Consider the following 20,328-nt stretch of genomic DNA (forward strand, 5'->3'; position numbering starts at 1 on the left):
ATGTATAATGCACTTTACAGGAGTAAAGTATTTTTTTAAATAACATACTCATGGCAGGTGTGCACAAGTGCACTCATGTATCCCGTCATCAGTGAACTCAGTGGTCTCCTTTAAAAAGCAGCTGAAAACTCACCTGTTCAGGCTGGATTTTGCTGTGATCATCGTCGCCTCCTCTCCTTATTCTCCTCTTATTCCGCCTTTCCCTGGATCCACTGATTTCCCTCTTTCAAAATAATTTTCTCTCTCCCTTTTCATACATTTTTACAGTTTTTTCTGATTCCTTAAGCACATTTTTTGTAACTATTGGCTATTTTTGCTAAACTCTACACATAAATAAGAAAATCTTTCACCCAATTATCAAAACATTGTAGTTCTCTTGCAAAAGCGAACACTAGATTAACTCTTCACACCTTCGTAAAAATGGTGTTTTCGTATCAAGCAGTAGTACACACAAGCCGTCATCTATGAAAATATATATCTCTCATATAAGCTCTTTCATATATTATTATAAGCTCTTTTATATGATTAAATATGTATCTCTCACTTTTGCCCCTTATATATTATCATAAATACATTATTATATGCCTTTTCATGGAATCTTGTTATAATATCAAAGACCTCTCTGTGCCTTTTCTGCTCAAGCTGAACAGCTGCATAAGGGAGTGAAAGCGTTCCTTCCTTCAGTTCCTCAATACAAGAACAACTGTCTTTGTTAGCAAAGGATGTTGCAGGATGTGTCCTGATCATCTCAAGGTTGCATGTCCTTGGGATGAATTGGTCTTTCATTAACAAGGCTATTAGCTGACGTGCGTCTGCAGGTGCAGATGGCAGAATTACGTGTGTGTATGGCAAACTACGTATGTAACATTCCTGTAATCTTCAATAAAAATCAGCCGTTTTCAGCAGAACGGCGAGAGTCTGTCCGAAGCATCTGGCAAGAGCAGGTCGCGGGACTTGCTGCAGAGACTCTCCCCCTCATGAGCGGCGAAACAGTGAATGGACTTCTGATCATTTGTCTCCTCGTTCTGTCAACTTAAAAGGTGTTTAACTCCATCTACTCCGTACCCGTGCTTGGTCTAACGGAAGAGAGACCAACAAATTTGGCGTCACGAACAGGATTTTTTCTTTTTGAAGAAAAAGGAGTTTTTGGAGGACAATTTGACCAACCGACCCAGCGAACAGATCTTGGCACAGAACACCGCGGTGGAAAACAAGGTGAGCAGAGCCTATTATCTAAAATCTGCTCATTGGATTTATCCAAAGCCTTTGTGTCCAGAATCATAGTAGCTGAGGTCCTAAAATAATAGTTGGAGAAGAAAGTGGAGACAAGTGCAGGAGAATAAGAGATTTTTTTTGTAATGGTTTAGTGGTGAAATGAAATGAGGATTTTTTGTAATGGTTTAATGAGTAAATGAGAAAAGGAAATAGTACAGATGAAGGGATGGTGACCCAGGGCTGAGGAGCCCTAAAGTTCCATTTCCAGGTCGTGGCTGACCACACTATTTGCTGACGAGCGGATAGAATATATAACGAGGTTATATAAAGCTTGGCTGGATCCATAGGTGTGGGAACCCTAAAAGTCCACAGGTCGAGGACCTGGTTTTTGTGTTAAGGGAAGGGGAGGCTAAAGAGAGCTCCCTGGATTTTTAAGGTCAAGGACCTTTTGCATGAGATGAGAAAAATGTTCTGAGGTAACTGTTTTTGCATAAGATGATAAATGTTTTGACTGCTTCTGTGTGAAGAGAGCAGTGCTTTTGGCTATTTCTGCGTGCTTTTGGCTGTTTTTGCATAAAATGAGCAATGTTTAAATATGACAAGCAGCCCAGTTGAAGCCACGAGAAATAAGGTTTTATTGAGAAAGTCAGCGGAAGAGGCGATGAAGAAAAAAGGGGTAGATGTTAACAGTAGAGGTAACTGGAGAAAGATTTGGGAAGTGAAGGCTGCAGAATCGAGAGAAAAAAGGCACAGCTGTAGACAAGCTTCACTGTGTGTGTAAGCTGAGTTCAGCCTGTGTGTGTGAGGCGCAGCAAGAGGCTGCTTACGGCTCTGGATTGAAAGTGCAGCACTAGGAGAGTGCAGAATGCAGAGCAGAGTTTTGGGAGCTCCGTGTGTGTGTGTGTGTGAGTGTACAGCGCTGGGTGTGTGTGTGAAGGCCTGATGCGGTACCAGAAAATAAATAAATAAGATAATAAGAGCTTTAAAAAGTTGCAACTCGTATATGTAAATTACACTGCAGTGCTAAAATTAATGTTTGGAGCTACGCAAAATTCAAATTCTGCAACCCTGTTCTGATCAGTCTTTGAACAGAACACCATAAGTTAATAAATAAAAGGTTTTTAAAGTAACATATGCATATGTATGTGTGTATGTATGTATATGTGTATACATATATATACATATGTAGTGTAGAAGCGTGATAATCATTTGTGTGTGGGGCAGCATGTGAGTGACCCCGATCTGGGGGTTAAGTGACCTGGAGATGAAAAAAGGGAAAAAACCACCAAGAAACGCAAGTAAGGATGTAAATGACAGCTTTATTTTAGAAATATAGTCATATAGCTGCTAAACAGTAAAATCAAAACAGATCTGCAGAAAATAAATATATAAACTATTCCTCAGAGCGCTCTCAAAAAAATTGCAATTGGATTTGCTCTAATGTTACATAAGGCCTGCTTAAAAGCATAGTAAGCATTAAATTCTGAAAATAACCAGTGCAGTGTTAAATAAATTCTGTGCTTAAAATATTATATATAGAGAGAGAGAGAGAATAAATAAGTGACGAACTGACTTACTTTAAAAAAAAAAAGACTGTGACAAACAAAGAATGTCGTCTGTGCCATGTGAATGAGTGGATGCGTGTCTTCTTGCATGAGCTGCTTTCGCTGGATCTTCTGAATGACTCAGTTTTTAATAGAGGGAGCAGCTGCTTGAGAAACAGGGTGCGGTCCATGTTTTTACTAGACGGTTATTTAGTTCGAGAGACTGTGGAAACAATAGAAAAAGAATTTATCGTTAGTGTGAGGACAAGAAAATCCTTTAAAATACAAAAGTTGTATGGTTGTGGTTATAAAGGAAGTATTTTGTCTGATTATGGGCCGTGGAGTCAGCTGGACTCCCTCGCTCTCACAGTTTTTCTGTGTAACATGCAGTTTTAAGCAATTTGTGACTTTAGAAAGGATATTTTTCGGTGTTTTGGACGTACCTTAAGGCTTCTGGTTAGGGTATTCAGGAGATCCTTCCTCTCGGACAGATCTAGTGAGAATGACTGGAGTTTCAGCCTGGGGACCTGACTCCACCCACTTTTACACACAGGAGTCCCGCAGTCTAAAAATAGCACAGGGCGCTGCGAAAAGCAGCTCTGAACCTCTCAGGATCATCTTTATGAAAACCATAAAATTAACAAATAATCAGTAAGGAAATAAAATATTTGTTAAATCTTGCTATAAAACAAAATCCAATAATTGTCTTGCCTCAACTTTAAGAACCATTAACGTTAATGGCTGGATTTTGAGATGCTGAATAATGAAAAAACAGATAAACTAAGTATTATTTCCTGTAACCTGGCTAGAAACTGTACTAGGCTGTTTTGAGTTAAAAACTGGTAGTTATTTTCCCAAAATAAAATAGATAAATAAAAAATGAAAGGAGGGATCTTGCATTTGGGATAGATTGTGCTTAATGTTTAAAACCTGTGTAGAACTGATTTGATGATTCAGAACAAATTGTGCATAGGAAGTAGTTCAGATTTATTTTTGAGTCAATAAAGTCGACTAATTATTAGAAACCATCGTTGATTTTGATTTGTAAAAGAGAAAGTTCTGTCCTTTCAACTCAATCAACATATTTAAGGAAAACGTTTGCTGTGCATTGTGGAGGCATGAACTTTACTGGGTGGGCCTGTCACAACCAGCTGCAAAGAATGTTTGGGTCTGACTTCTATACAAAGAGAACCTGGAAGCCCTCACCAAAAACTGTGACTCATAACATCAAGACGGGGAGCACTACAAGATGGACAAAGAGGCAGAAACTTATTTGCCCTGCTGCTGATGAAACAAAGTACAAAAGGGGGAGCATGTGTGCTAACATGTGAACTTTAATCAATGACGGTGGTCATCCTGGACTTACAAAGAGAGGCTCAAAAGAGACTGTTTCCTATGGTTACACCCAGTAAAAGAGTGCTTGCTGCAGTCAGGTAATGAACAAGGCTTTTTGGCAACAACCAGTTGAATTGATGAAATGTCAGAACTGTGGAAAATTTACTAAACTACTGTAGAACATAGTTAACTGAGAAAGTTAGCCTAAAAAAAGATAATAATAATATCAATAAATAAATAAATAATAGGATTAGTAACCTGGATTTCAGCCCAACTCATCATTGGACGTCAATATAATCTTTATTGTCTTAGGATTCTCAGCTGCAGCGGACATGCAGTAAAGCCTTATTTTCTTTTCAAAAAGTCATTCATCGGCGTCATCACTTATCTTCATTAGTTAAGGAAACGGTGTCTATTTATAAGTCTAGGAGAACGCTTTAGGCTTCAACAGTTCTCTCCTTCGAGCAAACATGCGCAAATTTCCGGATAGTTTATAGTAACGTTCCATCCCATTCCATTCATTGCATAAAAATAAACATTAAATGAATAATTTGGCATCCAGCTGACTAAATGATTCATGGAACATCTCATCCGAGACAACAGTGTTGTTTCAGCTCCGTTGAGTTTCCCAACAGATCTAGCCAAACCTAGCTGATCCTATATTTTTCTATCAGCTGTAAGTTCTAACGTAGAAAATAATGTCACAAAAATATTGAATAATTGTACCCCTCATTCGATAAAAATTATGTTCACATTTTTATCTTGTGAAATCTTTAACATAATATTTTTAAATGGCCGTTTTGACGACAATTGGCTAAAAAGTCTTTAAGATTATCATCACAGGATGGCATGATAAATAAGTAAATAACATAAATAAATAAATAGACAAAAATAAGAGAGAAAAAGCAAAATTAATTAAATGAAACGTAATAGTGATAAAACGTTAAATTGATCTAAAATCTGTCATTCAGCGCCACTGGAAAAAGGAAGAGGATAGGGGAGTATCTCTTAGCACAAATCACGTTATTGATTTAGCAATGCAGCTTAATTTCAGATGCTTTAAGGATGATACTAACTTGTGTTATAGATGGAGGAGTAGCACAGAAACACTTCTAGATGAGGAGATAAGGAAAAAAACTGCTGATTACCAACACTATGCACAAACAAACCTGTAACTGCAGTTTCGTTATTTATGAATTAACCTTAAGTAGTGAATTAATTCTTAGGATTTCTTGTGCGAGTAGTGTTCTTAAAAAAGAAAGAAAGAAAGAAAGAAAGAAGGTAAGAAAGACAGGTAGTTTAGGTAAGGGACAACCTGAAACTTTTTGGTTGAATTGATAGTAAAGTGATTGTCCTAATTTCTAATTGGAGAGATCACATCGCAACGTGAGTTTAGAACAGCAGTTATGGGAAGTTTTGTTGGATTAATTTGATTACACGCTTTAGGTCTTATTTTTTCTTTCCACTGATTTAGCGTTAGGTTAAGTATTTCACACTTTCGCTTCAGTCTGACATTTGCTTGGTGTGTGAGGGCACAGAGACGTGTATGGACCGTGTGTTTGACTGTGTTTGTCTTGTTTGTTTGCTTATTTATCTATATGGGCATGGCCGAGCCTTGAGAAACATCAACAAAGACATTGGACTATTCTGAGTAAATTAACCAATTCAAATTCAAATTCAGGATCCTGAAACAATTTGGTTATAACCTCTAATTGATGAAGGACATCTTAAGAATTCATTGTACAAGGCATCATCTCCAGTGTTGCTGGAACTGTTATAAAACCCATGCATGGTTGTATATTTTAGTTTGATCATTTATACTCATTGAATTATTGTTGTTTGCTTTATGTTTTAATTTCTTTGCAATTTTTTCTCTGTGACACAGGTGGAGATGCTGGTGGCAAAATGGATCCCACACATTTCTTTCTCCCACACACATTCTTACTCTCTCCCTCTCTCTCTGTGTATGTGCATGTGTATGTGTTTGTGTGTCTGTGTGTCCATGTCGTGATGTCACTGTACCTTTAATTGCACTTGCTGTTCGTAACTGTATGTGTCTGATGTTGAAGGTATCAGAGGCTAGGGTCAGTAAGAGCTAGGACATTTTTGTGCATAACCTCTAATCCCTAGGCGATCGGTCCGGGGAACTTCTGGTCCGGCCGGAGTGTGAATCTTCCTACCAACTATCTGCCGAGATCAAGGACTGCACAAGCCGAGAAAGCCTTCATTGGACCAAAACTACACACACGAAGAGGCTTCGTCTTCGGTGCCAGGCGTCTGGGTCCTGCTAAAAGTCACCAAAAGGAAGTGGACGGAACCGAGGTGGACCGAGCCATACAGGATCACGGAGAGGACGTCACACGCTGTCCGGCTGGACGGGAGGAGCCTAACCTGGAAGAGAAGCAGCTGACATCTGCCTAACCAGAGAAAGGATCCAAAAACCAGGAAGAGAAGTAGCTGACTGCAGTAGCATGCCAAGCTACCACCACATCCTGCAGGACGAGAATCATGACATCATCACCCCCTGCAGCTGCCTGGAGCCAGTGAAGGGTCCTCAACAGGGGGAAGAAGTAACCACCCTATGAACATTCTACAAGGGTTGTATTTAACACCCTCATTTATTTTACAAGGGTAATATTTTACACCCTCCACCTGCTGACCCAATTATCCAGATGCCCTTGTTACTAGCCAATCCTAAAATCTATTTGGGAGGGGAACCCTCTGATGAAAGTGATGACTCTCATGATGAAGAAGATGTTGTTAGAGTGTGAGAATATTGAGTGATTTCTGTAACAATCCCTTAAACTGTTTATTTCTATGAGTTTTTTGATTGTGTTGTTTTTATTTCTTTTGATCATTGATGTCCTAGGCATGCACACTCTATGCCAACAGGCGTTCGCCCCAAAATTGAGATATGACAAATGGGGGGACATGGGGGAATTTTCCCTATAAACATATGATAATTAGGGTTTTTCGCCCTCATATGGAGTTGCATGCGATCCATACATGTTGTAACATGTTCAGTTGAAAGTATGATCATGTTTTTTGTATTAGTTTACTGCTAGAAAGATGAGTAAATGTAATCTGATTGGTTGTTTGTATTGGTATTTTAAAAAAAACTTTGCTTATTGGATTCTTTTTGATGGAATTTGGTGTTATTGTTTTGATTTCTTATATCTTTATTGAACTCTTAAAAGAGTTCAAAAGGGGGATTGAAAATATATATCTCTCATATAAGCTCTTTCATATATTATTATAAGCTCTTTTATATGATTAAATATGTATCTCTCACTTTTGCCCCTTATATATTATCATAAATACATTATTATATGCCTTTTCATGGAATCTTGTTATAATATCAAAGACCTCTCTGTGCCTTTTCTGCTCAAGCTGAACAGCTGCATAAGGGAGTGAAAGCGTTCCTTCCTTCAGTTCCTCAATACAAGAACAACTGTCTTTGTTAGCAAAGGATGTTGCAGGATGTGTCCTGATCATCTCAAGGTTGCATGTCCTTGGGATGAATTGGTCTTTCATTAACAAGGCTATTAGCTGACGTGCGTCTGCAGGTGCAGATGGCAGAATTACGTGTGTGTATGGCAAACTACGTATGTAACATTCCTGTAATCTTCAATAAAAATCAGCCGTTTTCAGCAGAACGGCGAGAGTCTGTCCGAAGCATCTGGCAAGAGCAGGTCGCGGGACTTGCTGCAGAGACTCTCCCCCTCATGAGCGGCGAAACAGTGAATGGACTTCTGATCATTTGTCTCCTCGTTCTGTCAACTTAAAAGGTGTTTAACTCCATCTACTCCGTACCCGTGCTTGGTCTAACGGAAGAGAGACCAACATCTACTAAGCACACAATGTGCAAACTGCACACTGATGGTATGAATACAAAACACATCTGGCTGTTGCTTTCTCTGTGTACAGATGGTCAATTTGAGATCATACTTTTGTCATGGTGTCATGTAAACGTAAAAGGATCCAAACTTCAAGTATTGGTGTTTATTCACACTCTTCAAATCCAAGACAAAGTCAGAACACAAAATAGTCACTTCACAAAAAATAATATAAAAAAAGAAAAGAAAATCAGCCTACATCATGTCGTCTTTCGGGGTCCGGCCACAAAATTTCGTCCACATCGCATGAGATATCCTCCAGTCCAAGGCACCGGGGAAAATATCTCCTTGAATGTCTTATCCAGGCCTGACATGATGCCTGGTCAATATCTCCACATGCCTCCTCCATTGCCTGTAAAAGGGCCTGTTGATGAGGATGACGGACGTACACTTTCCAGCGCCAGGCAGAGAAGAACTCCTCGATGGGATTTAAGAATGGAGAGTATGGAGGGAGGTTGAGTGCCATGAAAGATGGGTGGTCTGTAAACCAGTTGCGGACCAAAGCAGCCCGATGGAAACTAACATTGTCCCATATGATGACATATCGGGTATGCTCTGGTCTCTGGACAGTGAGCATGTCATGTAAGGTGTCCAGGAATGCAATAATGTGTGCAGTGTTGTATGGGCCTATGCAAGGGCGTAGGAACCGGGGGGGACGGGTGGGACGTGTCCCCTCCAATATTTGACAAACGCGCATTTGTCCCCCCCAATAACATGGAGAAGAAAAAGATTGATTTTGAAATATTTGACTCGCGAGCTTTTATTTTGAAAGACACCGCGGACTTCTCTCCGACACAGCCCCTCCCCTCAGGGAGTTACAGGCTGACTGAGTGAAGCAGGAGTCAGAGCCGGGGCAGACACAGGTGTCAGAGACAGACGGCAGGAGCTCAGCGAGTTCTTCTCATGGGCAAAAAAAGAAAGAAAGGAATTGTGAGTTGGTAATAATTTTGTCCAACAGTATAATTGTATTTCTGGTCAAACGCTAAAATGGCTGACTAGCGTAAACATCTTGCTAGTTAGCATTAAACATTAAACAACACTACTAGTCAACAAAAAATGGCGAATTTTACAGTAACAGACAAAAACCATTTAACACGAAATAAATAAAAAAGTAGAATGTCCACATAGAAATGGAGTTTGTAAGTGTGATAGTTGCTTGTTTGTGACATTCTCATCACATTTCATTTTTAAACCGTATTCATGTCACTTTTCATATAAGAGACCAGAGGAAGTTCAGCAGGAAAATGATGAAGAAGGTGAGACAGGCAGCGCCAGAACTGCTGAGGGTGAGACAGGCAGCACCAGACCTGCTGAGGGTGAGACAAGGAGAGCCAGACCTGCTGAGGTGCAGGTAGGTGCTACAGTGGAGTGAGATTTTAGGTGGTTGATGACGAGAGGAAGATTCGAATAACAAGTGAACACGACTAAATAATACTATAACCACCATGATTTTAATGTTGCACTAGTCCTCCAACAGTATTTTTACTCCTTATTCCTGTCCACTGTTTTTATATTAGAGATCAGATGAAGTTCAGCAGGAACCAGTTGAGGGTGAGACAGGGATAGCCAGACCTGCTGAGAGTGAGACAGGGAGAGCCAGACCTGCTGAGGGTGAGACAGGCAGTGCCAGACCTGCTGAGGGTGAGACAGGGAGCGCCAGACCTGCTGAGGTGCAGGTAGGTGCTTCAGTGAAGAATGAGATGGTTTTAGGTTGCTGATGAGAGGAAGATTTGAATGTAATAATAAGTGAACACAGTTAAATATATGTAATCCCATTACAAGTAGGGCTGGGCAGTACGGTTTAAGAATAAATTACATTCTGTATACGCTTCCTTAGAAATATTAGAAAAATAAGTGTTAAACTCTGCTTTCTGGTGCATTTAGACTGCAATTCTGGCCACTGTTTTTCCTTTTGTCCATCTGAAAATTAACGTAGTTCCAGCTGTTGTTGTAAGTGAATTATTTCTTTTTTCATTCTGTCAGAAACAAACAGATTTTTCTGATTGTTGGTCAGCATTGTTGGCTGATGTAGTTTAAAATATTCTAGGGCTGGGGGTAAACGATTATTTTTAAAACGATTATTCTGACGATTATTTTATCGAATAGTCGACTATTCTAATGACTATTTAGAAAATTAATCTAATGATTATTTTTATATTGCACAATTAACAAAAACCAGAAAATCTCAAATAAATTCCTCAAAAAAATTGATAAATTCTTACTGTAAGAGAATAAACACTATAGACCTTCCATTTTGTATAACACTGTGTTTATTGTGTTGGTTGGTTATGTTCTGGTGACATGTAGAACTTGGGAGTGCAGGCTGCTGCCTGAGAGGTGGTAGAAGAGTGAGTGTCTCCATGCTGCTTTGTTTTGGTCACTTATGTGCGTGAGGCGAGTGGTCTTACGGGTTAAACCAAACTCAGGTGATATTTTACACTAAACCGAAAACCCACAACACTCTAAATGTAATAAAAGGGAGATCTACACCACAAAAAAGATGAACTCTAAACCAAAACGTAACAGCTTATCCCAACGCAAGAAGCTGTTAGCGAAGATGCTAACAGTAGCTTTACCAACATTAAGTTCAAGTTACCAAGTTTAAATAAACCAAAAACACCCGGCAGCAAACAGACCAGCATGGAGGAGAGACTGCTACCACCAAAACAGCTCTCCTCATGTCTGAAAGAAGCTCCTTAATGAAGGGAGAAGCGCTCCCGGTGATTTTCTACATCTGCGGTAGGCACGAAGCAGCGCATCTGACCCCGGAAGTTGTTGTCCGTTGCCGGGAGACGAAGGGGCAAAACAGGAAAATAATCTAGTAGTGGACGGACGTTGTTCCGGGTCTTCGGTATTTGGCGGAGATGTTAGTGAAGGCGGAGAAGAGGGCGAACTAGAGGAAAAACAGGCAGATTCCTCCTCTATTTACAAACTCCTGGGGATGCAACAAGTGGGCGCGGTGCGTCGACTTCCGGATCTGACGTCGACAAATTTTTAGAATCGAGCCGTCGACTTCGTCGAGGCTTCGCTACAGCCCTAAAATATTCTGATGAGAGTCAGATCAATTCAGACTGAATGTTAACAGCTTTAGTCTTGTATTAAATCTGTTTACACATCTCTACCCATAGGAATAAGATAATATATCCTACATTCATATTATTAAAATATATCCTACATTCATATTATTAAAATATATCCTACATTCATATTATTAAATAAAAATAAAACACTACTGACACATAAACAGCTTTTTTATAATTAAAATGTCCACGTTGGCCGGTAATCACCTGGATCCGGCTAATGGGGAGTAAGTAAGTAAAAGTAAGTAAGTAAGTAAGTAAGTAAAAGTTTATTTATATAGCGCCTTTCACAGATATGAATCACAAAGCGCTGTACAACATGATAAAGATCAGGGCAAATACCTCTAACCAATACAAACATCAGAAAAACAATAGCAGTGATAAAGTAGAAAATTAAATCATGAGTATAAACAAAGTGAAGGTGTGAACCCGAACAAAGCCATCTTTTTGAAACATTTAGGGAGGGAACGCCTGGATGAAAAGGTGACTTTTTAGATGATTTCTAAAGATCTCTACAGTGTTAGAGAGACGGAGATTTGAAGGTAGACTGTTCCAAAGTCTGGGTGTAATAGTCTGAAAGGCCCTGTCCCCTTTGGTTTTCAGTCTGGTTCGAGGAACAGCCAGGAGGTTTTCAGATGTGGATCTAAGGTTCCGAGAGGTGGTGTGTGGGGATGAAAGCTCAGATAGGTAGCTTGGAGCCTGGTTGTTAAGAGCTCTATAGGTCAGGACTAAAACTTTAAACTGTATTCTATATTCTACCGGGAACCAGTGGAGGGACTGTAAAACTGGAGTGATGTGAGCTCGTCTGCTGGATTTGGTTAGGAATCTGGCTGCTGCATTTTGGATGGCTTGAAGGCGTGAGAGGGAGGTTTTGCTGAGACCAGTAAAAAGGGCGTTACAGTAGTCTAAGCGTGATGACACAAAGGCATGGATTATTTTTTCCAGATCTGCAGTAGAAACCAGTTTACGGACTTTTGAAATGTTTCTCAGTTGAAAGAAACAAGAGCGGGAGATGGTTTTGACGTGTGAATCTAAACTTATAGCTGGATCAAAAATAACTCCTAGGTTCCTAATGTTGGCCTTGGCTGATGGGCAAAAAGAGGCAATTTCTTGCTCAATATTTGGCTGAAGTTCCGGGGGTGCAGCGATCAGGGTCTCTGTCTTGTTAGCATTGAGGACAAGAAAGTTGCTGGACAGCCAGTTACTGATCTGGGTCAGGCAGAGTACAAGTGTGGCCAGCCTGTCCAACTGGTGTGGCATAAAGGACATATAGAGCTGAATATCATCAGCGTAGATGTGGTAGGAGATGTCTGGGAAAGACTGAATGATGCCAGCTAGGGGAAGAATATAGAATGCGAATAGTAGAGGCCCTGGAACTGAACCTTGTGGGACCCCGCATGTTAGAGAGGCAGTATCTGAAGAGAAGGTTTCGGACTTCACTGTGAATGTTCTGTTGGTGAGATAAGAAGAGAGCCAGTCTAGAGCAGAACCTGAAATCCCAGCCAGGGCCTTTAACCTGTTTAGTAGAACGTTGTGGTCTACAGTGTCAAAAGGAGCCTAAGTCTCCTCCCCTTCTGGCTGGCTCATGGGTCCCCGATCAAAAAAAAAAAAAAAAAAAAATTTAGTGAACTGGGCTATAAAAGTTCTTTTCTTTTCTTTCTGGGCTTTGCCTTACGCCCTGAGTCACATCTGTCAGACTTTTCTAATCCTAGAGTTTCACCATCTATCAGATTTTCTATCAGAAGCTAATGCAGGAGATAGCGGCAGGAGACTTTGTTCATGTTCAGGGTATCCGCGGGTCCTTAAAAAGTCTTAAAAAGTCTTAAATTAGCTTTTCCAAATGTAAGGCCTTAAAAATCCTTAAAATGACAAATAATCCTTAAATCCAGTTTCCAAAGGTCTTAAATGACCAAAGACCCAATAAACAAGATATTTTTATTTCTATAAAATTTTCGTGAATTTGTAGTTAGTGTTCAGCATTTTTTGTGTACGATGTTGGCGTAAGTGGAACCGTATACATTCAGTTGGTTGTGAAAGGGGGCTATTTTTAGATGAGCACATTAGCTGGTTAAGCTAGTGGGAGCTTGCACCATGGGGAAGTGTAGGTTTAATGGTAACTGGATGGTTAATCCCACGTTTGCAACGTGGCTAGCACCGGTTCCAGGCAATAGCTGGAAATTATAGCTTAAATGAAATAAAAAAAATAGCTTAAATTTGGTCAAAGTGGCCTTAAAAAAGGTCTTAAAAAGTCTTAAATTTGGCTCCCCTAAACCTGCAGATACCCTGATGTTCAGCCTGCATGAAACACTCAGTGACACGTTAGAATCAGAAATTATCATTTAATGTATTTTTTTCAGTGAAGTTGACCTATGGTATATATTGACCTACAACAGATTTGTTAGATTTCCAAAATGTGTCCCCCCCAATATTAAACTCGTTCCTACGCCCTTGGGCCTATGGTTGCATGGTGGTGAACAACACCATTTTGGCTTATAGCTGCAAACGTGGTTATGTTACCACCACATTGTCCTGGGACGTTGATGATGGCACGGTGTCCAATAACGTTCCTGCCACGTCTTCTGGTTTTACTGAGGTTAAAACCGGCCTCATCTACAAAAAGTAGCTCATGTCCCATGGCATCTGCTTCTAGTTCCATCACTCTCTGGGCAAGACAAAACAAATGCAACACATCAGGCCCATGCACAGCACTACAGTATGCCCTTCCAAATTCAGAACCAATGACACTATAGCTTACCTGCACATAGTCATATCGCAGTTGCTTTACACGTTCTGTGTTTCTGTCGAAAGGAACTCTGTAAATGTGCTTCATTCTTATTCTGTGGCGTACAAGTACACAACTTAGTGCAGAAAGGCTTGCACAGTGTATATTTAGAAATTTGGTGTCATTATCAATTATGCGCTGCTGTTTTATGCACAGTCTTATTGCATTATTGGCAATCACCATGTTCACTATATGGGTCTCTTGTTCTGGAGTGAACATTCTTCCTCTGCCCCTAACATCTGGACATCTAACAATTCTGTAAAGTAACAATTTCAGTGTTTTTGCATGTATGGTACTGTTGTGTTTCTCATTATAGTATGGCAGTGCTACAAAGTATTTACCGATTCTCATTTTGAAATGTCCTAATGATGCTTGCCACAGTGTAGTGGCTCAAATTAGGCTGAACCCGTTGGCCAGCTTCCCTCAGGGTCATCCCATGGTTGATGACATGGTCCACTATTGTAGCTCTGATGTCATCAGTATGTGTTACAAAATTGCAAACTGAGTGTAAAGCAGTGTTTGTGCTTTTAGTTTTGCAAACTCAGTGAGTGGTTTTGCCATAAGAATTAATAGTTTTAGAAATTGTGATATAAGAATCACAGTTAGGGTTTAAGCAATCAGAAAAAAACTGTAATCACAAATTTTATTTCTTCTCGCAGCAACTTTCTTCAGCTGAATGAAGATAAGACTGAGATCCTCATCTGTGCCCCAGACAAGCTGGTTCCCAAAGTCAGAGACTCTCTTGGTCAGCTTAAATTCTCACACCAAACCCTGTCATGAATCTTGGTGTGACCTTTGACCCAGCTCTCACCCTGGTAGTGTTGGGAAAGTTTGTTTAAAAAACAAACTAGTTCAAAGTTCTGTTCATACATTTTAAAACTAACTAGTTCATTTCTTAGTTCATAATTAAAACAATTTTGAACTAGTTCACTGTTCCAAAAACAAACTAGTTCATCGTTCTGTATATATATACATATATATATAATACATATGTATATATATATATATATATATATATATATATATATATACACACACATGTTTACAGCCTGGTTCCAAAAATTGTTTTATGTCTAAATTATCTAGTTTATACTCATGACAACTCTGAGGGGGGTGAATTTTTTTCTCACTCTTCTGTTTAAGTGTGTTGAAAGCCTAAAATTCTGTATAATTAATGAGCATCCGACACACGTGACCGCCGCCTCAGACCCACGTGACCACAGAGCTAGCTCCATGGAAAGGCCTCAGTACAGCCTCGGTCTCTCCTGGAAACTGTGTGGGGATTTTGAGTCTCTGTGCTTGTGAATTCTGTTTTGGATATTATTGGTGCAATTGTTGGACAAAATGACTTGCTGTGGTATTAATTGCACTAATAGAGCGTCCAAGGAGTCTCCACTTCATTTTTTTTGGTAAGTTAAAATCTATATTTGTATTTTATGTCACTGCCGCCTAGCTGAGTTTACCGAAGTAGCTAGCTAACTATCAGGTTAACGTGTAGCATGTACTGTTTAACCATGAAATTTAAATGTAAAATACGGTAAAATAATTAATAGGGCATATTTCGATGGGTAAAAGGGTAAAACCCAGTGCATTTAAGATAAAAATGGGTTGAAATATGACGGAGCGCGCCGCTTGGAGGGACATCTGTGCTCCATTCTTTCATCCGGTAATCCCCAGCGGTCAGGCTGGGCAGGCTGACCGATGCGGCGCCTCGCTGCTGCGGGCTGACCGCTCGTGGAGCTCTCGAACTCGGAGACAGATCTGACCGGAGAAATACTGCAGCTCGTTGAGAAGTCTATAGGGCATACAACGTTTCCCTTAAATCCCACCGCCACGCCGACAAGATCCCAAGTTTCTTTGTTTTTGTTGGCGCTGTTTACCGAAGAAGCAGCGGGAACACCAGCAAGTTTCATCAGACTCGTAAAGTTAGTTTTTGCAGGGGACCCCCTGTATTTTACCGCTCCCTCCTGCAGTCTTCCCTATTAAAATTTAAAATGTGTAACTTTATGTTTTGGGATGAATGACTAATATTCGTGTTAACTAAAACGTTAGGTATTTAGGGGGAAAAAACAAAATAATAAACATTATACAGATGTCAAATAAATCAAACTGTAATTAAACTATATATTTTCAAAGTCTCGATTCTGGATAAAATCCAACAACATATGCTTTATAAATAAACACTACACATGGCTTTCACACACACACACACACACACACACACACACACACACACACACACACACATACACACACACACACACACACACACACACACACACACATTACATTGTGATTTCTTAGTAAATATTCTATTTGGCGAGAGATAAACTTTATTGTATTTATCCTAGTGAATCTATAATTAAACGGGTAAACTAGTAGTAGCACATCCAACATCAAAGAAAGTAAAATGTTATTATCAGGAGAGGGAGAATGTTTAAGTGGTTAGCAGCAATGTACTAGCCGATGGCCCCCTCCATGAGGCCACCACAGCTCAGCAGAACATCATTGTAGCTTCTTCTGGGGAGAAAAACACTTTGAGAAAAAATAAAGTTAACAGCTGAAATAGCAGGAAATAATACAGTTAAAGAGCAGATTGTAGAAGAAAGAAACCCCTGGGTTAAACTGGTCTGTCTACTGCATAATGCTGAACTCTAACATGTGTCCTCAGGGAAGGACCTGATTGGTGTCCAGAACCTGCTGAAGAAGCACCAGGCTCTGCAGGCTGAGATCACAGGTCATGAACCTCGCATCAAGGCTGTCACCCAGAAAGGAGAGACCATGGTGGAGGAAGGTAGAGCAGGTCTGGTCCTGACATGTTTCTGAGGTGTCTGCAGGTTCTGGCTCACTTTTTTTGGGTCCAGGTCACTTCGCTGGTGAGGAAGTGAAGACTAAACTGTGGGAGCTTCATGGACGTTGGGACACGCTGAAGGCCAAGGCGTCCCAGAGGAGGCAGGACCTGGAGGACTCTCTGCAGGCCCAGCAGTACTTTGCGGATGCTAATGAGGCCGAGTCCTGGATGAGGGAGAAGGAGCCCATCGTTGGAAGTCCAGACTAGGGTTGTCACGGTATGAAAATTTAACCTCACGGTTATTGTGACCAAAATTATCACGGTTTTCGGTATTATCGCGGTATTTTTTAAATGGTGTTGCATATGTTCAGAAAGCATTGATAGTCCTGTTCTACACAAACTGAAATAGTTTTGAAAAGGTTTAACAGTGTTTATTAAACCTAAAATAACACAAAGCCTTAGCAAAAGTGCAACTTTTCACAAGTAAAGGAACAAATAGCTTATTTTTCTGGAACGTGTTACAGTAGTCAGTGCAGGTTTAAATGATACAAATCCAAACATTCAAAACATAAACAATATGTAAACAAATCAAAGAAACACCACTTGTTTTCTCATATACTTGTTTTCTTCATTATCAAAATGAAAATCTAAAACTCCAGTCCACACTTGACTTGAGCACTGTACAAGTCAACCATAAAAAATATGTATTTAAAATAAATAGCCACTTTAAACAAATTACTAAAATAACTACTACACTATGTAATCAAATCCAAATGTTCAAGTATAAATGGCATTGAATAAGTAAACAAATCAATGACAAGGAACTAATTGTATATTTCTCTTCATCATCAACAAATAAGATGCTTCATCCAGCAACAGGGTGTCCGTGACACGGTTTAAATGCTGGCAGAGGACGCTGCGGCTGCAGTATATAGTGACTCGTTGCATTCTCCCTCAACCAAAAGTCCTCACGTCATGCATTTAAGCTAAAATGCTAATGTTAACTTACCTTGCACTGGCTGTAGAGACGTGGGTGATGATCACGCAGATGTGCCATTAGATTCGAAGTGTTGCTGCCTTTTGCAGACACTTGTTTCCTGCACGTTCTGCAAACGGGATAGCCGTCTTCTATTAACTGTCCCTCAGCATTTTTCAGAAATCCAAAATATGCCCATACTTCCGATTTAGTCTTCTTTGAGGACTGATGGATGTCCTGGGCGCTGCCGTCTCCTCCTTCGGCCATTATTTCAGCTTCAAAGTTTTGGTGCCGTTGCAAACTAAAAAGTGCGTGTGCGCGCCGCGGGAACTTCAGCTGAAGCGACGGTGGATGGTAAGGGTCACCGCGCCGAAACCGCGGCCACGGTAAACCCACCGAGATAATTTAGTTTTTTAAAAACTGGACGGTTATTTTTATTGTCAACTTTTTTACCGGGGTTTACCACTATACCGGTTACCGTGACAACCCTAGTCCAGACTAAGGGAAAGACGAGGACTTGGCCGAGGTATGGAAGTCCCTTCCTGAGAAACTCCAATCACTTTTCTTTGCTCTCTTTCCAGTCCTTCATAATTAGTGTTTCTGTATTTGTCATTTCCTTCGGTTGTCTACCAGACGTCGTTGCTTGTTTGAGCGTCTCATGGGTTAGGGGTAGAAGTGCTGGCCTCGCACAGGAAGTGATGACAAACGTGTTCCCGTCGCTCTTATTTCAAACGGTTTACAAGCTGTGATGTGTGTTCCCGCTGCAGAGCAGCCATGACACGTGGCAGCCGGCAGAAGGCTCACGCTTTTCCACTAAACACCCGCAGAGCTGCGTCTGCGGTGAACTGAGCAGGGTTTGTTTTACGGTGGCGGATCCGATTGGACCATCGCTGCGAGAAAGCTCCACTTGTGTCAGACGAGCTGAATGTTCTGATGTTCTGCTCCACAGGCTCTCCTGAAGAAGCACGAGGCCCTGATGTCGGACCTGTCGGCTTACGGCAGCAGCATCCAGGCCCTGAAGGAGCAGGCCCAGTCCTGCAGGGTGAGTTCAGAACCCTCGGCCCGTCAGAACATTCTTATCCACCACGTTCTAACACCAGACCTGTTAACCCGACAGCAACAAGGTAATCAGCAGGTGCTTTTGTCCTGCAGGACCTGAAGGCCAACGAGTCCCGCCTGAGGGACATCAACAAGGTGGCATCTGAACTGGAGTCAGAAGGTCTGATGGCTGAGGAGGCTCCTATGGTTCAGGCTCAGGTGAGCGTCACCTGTCTGCAGCAGCTGGTCCCTCTCACTTCCTGGTTTAACTCTGCTCGTCTCTGTTTGTAGCAACAAGAACATCTGGGTTCTGCTCCTGGAAAGGTGCGTGTTGTCCTCCGCCTCCACCACCAGAACCAGACGTGGTGTTTTTGTTACCACTCATTTGTTTGTTTGTTTGTTTGTTTACAGGATGAAGCCGACTCTAACACGACGTCACCCTGGAAGGTGAGTTCATTCAGCTGATCAGAGGTCACCTCTGATGGCCGCAGTCACGGCCGACCGTGCTGACATCACACAGGAATTCAGGTGACCCGGCAGGCACCAGGTGCTGGTGAAAGTGGGGACATGTCAACTGGTTGCCATGGCTACAGTTATCTTTATGCATCTGTATGACTGCTGACTGGTGTGTGTTTCCTGTGACCTTTGACCTCAGACCGTACGGTTGGGCGTTCAGACGACGGCTAACTTTAATTCCATCAAGGTAAGAGGAAGCTCTTCCCTTCCTGTCTGAGCGATCCATCTCCAGGTTTCCTCGTCCGGCGTCCAGCCCGCTGGCGTCCACCTTCATCTCACCTTCATCTCATCTCACTTCATTTATAGTGCAATACTTTCACATTATCATTTTCCCACACTTCTGTATACCTGTATTTTGTTGTTTTTCAATAAAGAATGACAAATTATTTAAGTTTGGTTTTTGTTGCACACAAATATATATCTGTAAAAAATATCTACAAAGCTAATGTTTACATAACAAGTATGATTGGGTTTTGCAATACGGCACTCAAGTTTATTTTAGTAAGATTTTCAAACCAAGTAAAGTTAGTAAAGAACACATTTCTATTGTCTGCTAAGAAACTGTTGGGATTTAAAATGTTCCTGTTGTACAAATAACTTGTAAATGATTATTCCTCACTTTTGTCTTAACCAAAGAAATTCCAGTAATTGAGCAAAAACATTTATTTTTAACACTACATTTTATAAAACAGGGCGCAAAGTGTCGGCACATGTATGTATGTCGATGGTCCGCCCCAACCAAACCAGGAGACACAGACGTCAGGGAGGCCAAGGTTGTCTCTGCAGCTCTCTGGGCACCACGCCTCACTCAGCTGTCTCCAATGATCCAAATGGCTATGGAGAAAAAATAACAGGTTTGTCATAATTGTTTAAAGTACAAAACCATACATGAAGTGGTCAAGACAGGAACTTACACTTGCTGCGTTGTGTAGCTGATGTTGGAGACACACAGGCTGCCATGGTGACCTTTTAACATCTAAGAAAAAAAATGTAATAAAAGAATGAAACTTAAAAACTCCCAGACCTCATGTCATATTTACTAATCAGCTATGGCTGATTTATTGTTTGGATCACAGTGAGTTACACTAATTCTAATATATTTTTATTTCTATTATACATACATACTTTTTAACTGTTATTTTCACATGACTGTTA

The 20,328-nt window shown here is 40.7% G+C and overlaps 1 protein-coding gene and 1 long non-coding RNA gene across 2 annotated transcripts; one reads left to right on the top strand and one right to left on the bottom strand.

Moving 5' to 3' along the window:
- Positions 1-2,514: 2,514 nt before the first annotated feature.
- On the bottom strand, positions 2,515-3,768 carry LOC139062362 (uncharacterized). The gene is made up of 2 exons (XR_011515938.1): positions 3,203-3,768; positions 2,515-2,982 (listed from the first exon to the last, which is right to left on the bottom strand). It is a non-coding gene; the product is annotated as an uncharacterized lncRNA (long non-coding RNA).
- A 14,785-nt stretch (positions 3,769-18,553) lies between these two features.
- Positions 18,554-19,559, top strand: LOC139062465 (spectrin alpha chain, non-erythrocytic 1-like). The gene is made up of 4 exons (XM_070543351.1): positions 18,554-18,661; positions 18,772-18,876; positions 18,949-18,981; positions 19,069-19,559. The coding sequence occupies exons 1-4, from the start codon at positions 18,596-18,598 to the stop codon at positions 19,120-19,122; spliced, it is 258 nt and encodes an 85-aa protein (XP_070399452.1). The 5' UTR covers positions 18,554-18,595; the 3' UTR covers positions 19,123-19,559.
- Positions 19,560-20,328: the final 769 nt, after the last annotated feature.

This window comes from Nothobranchius furzeri, chromosome 13 (assembly GCF_043380555.1).
Source record: "Nothobranchius furzeri strain GRZ-AD chromosome 13, NfurGRZ-RIMD1, whole genome shotgun sequence".
NCBI lineage: Eukaryota > Metazoa > Chordata > Actinopteri > Cyprinodontiformes > Nothobranchiidae > Nothobranchius > Nothobranchius furzeri.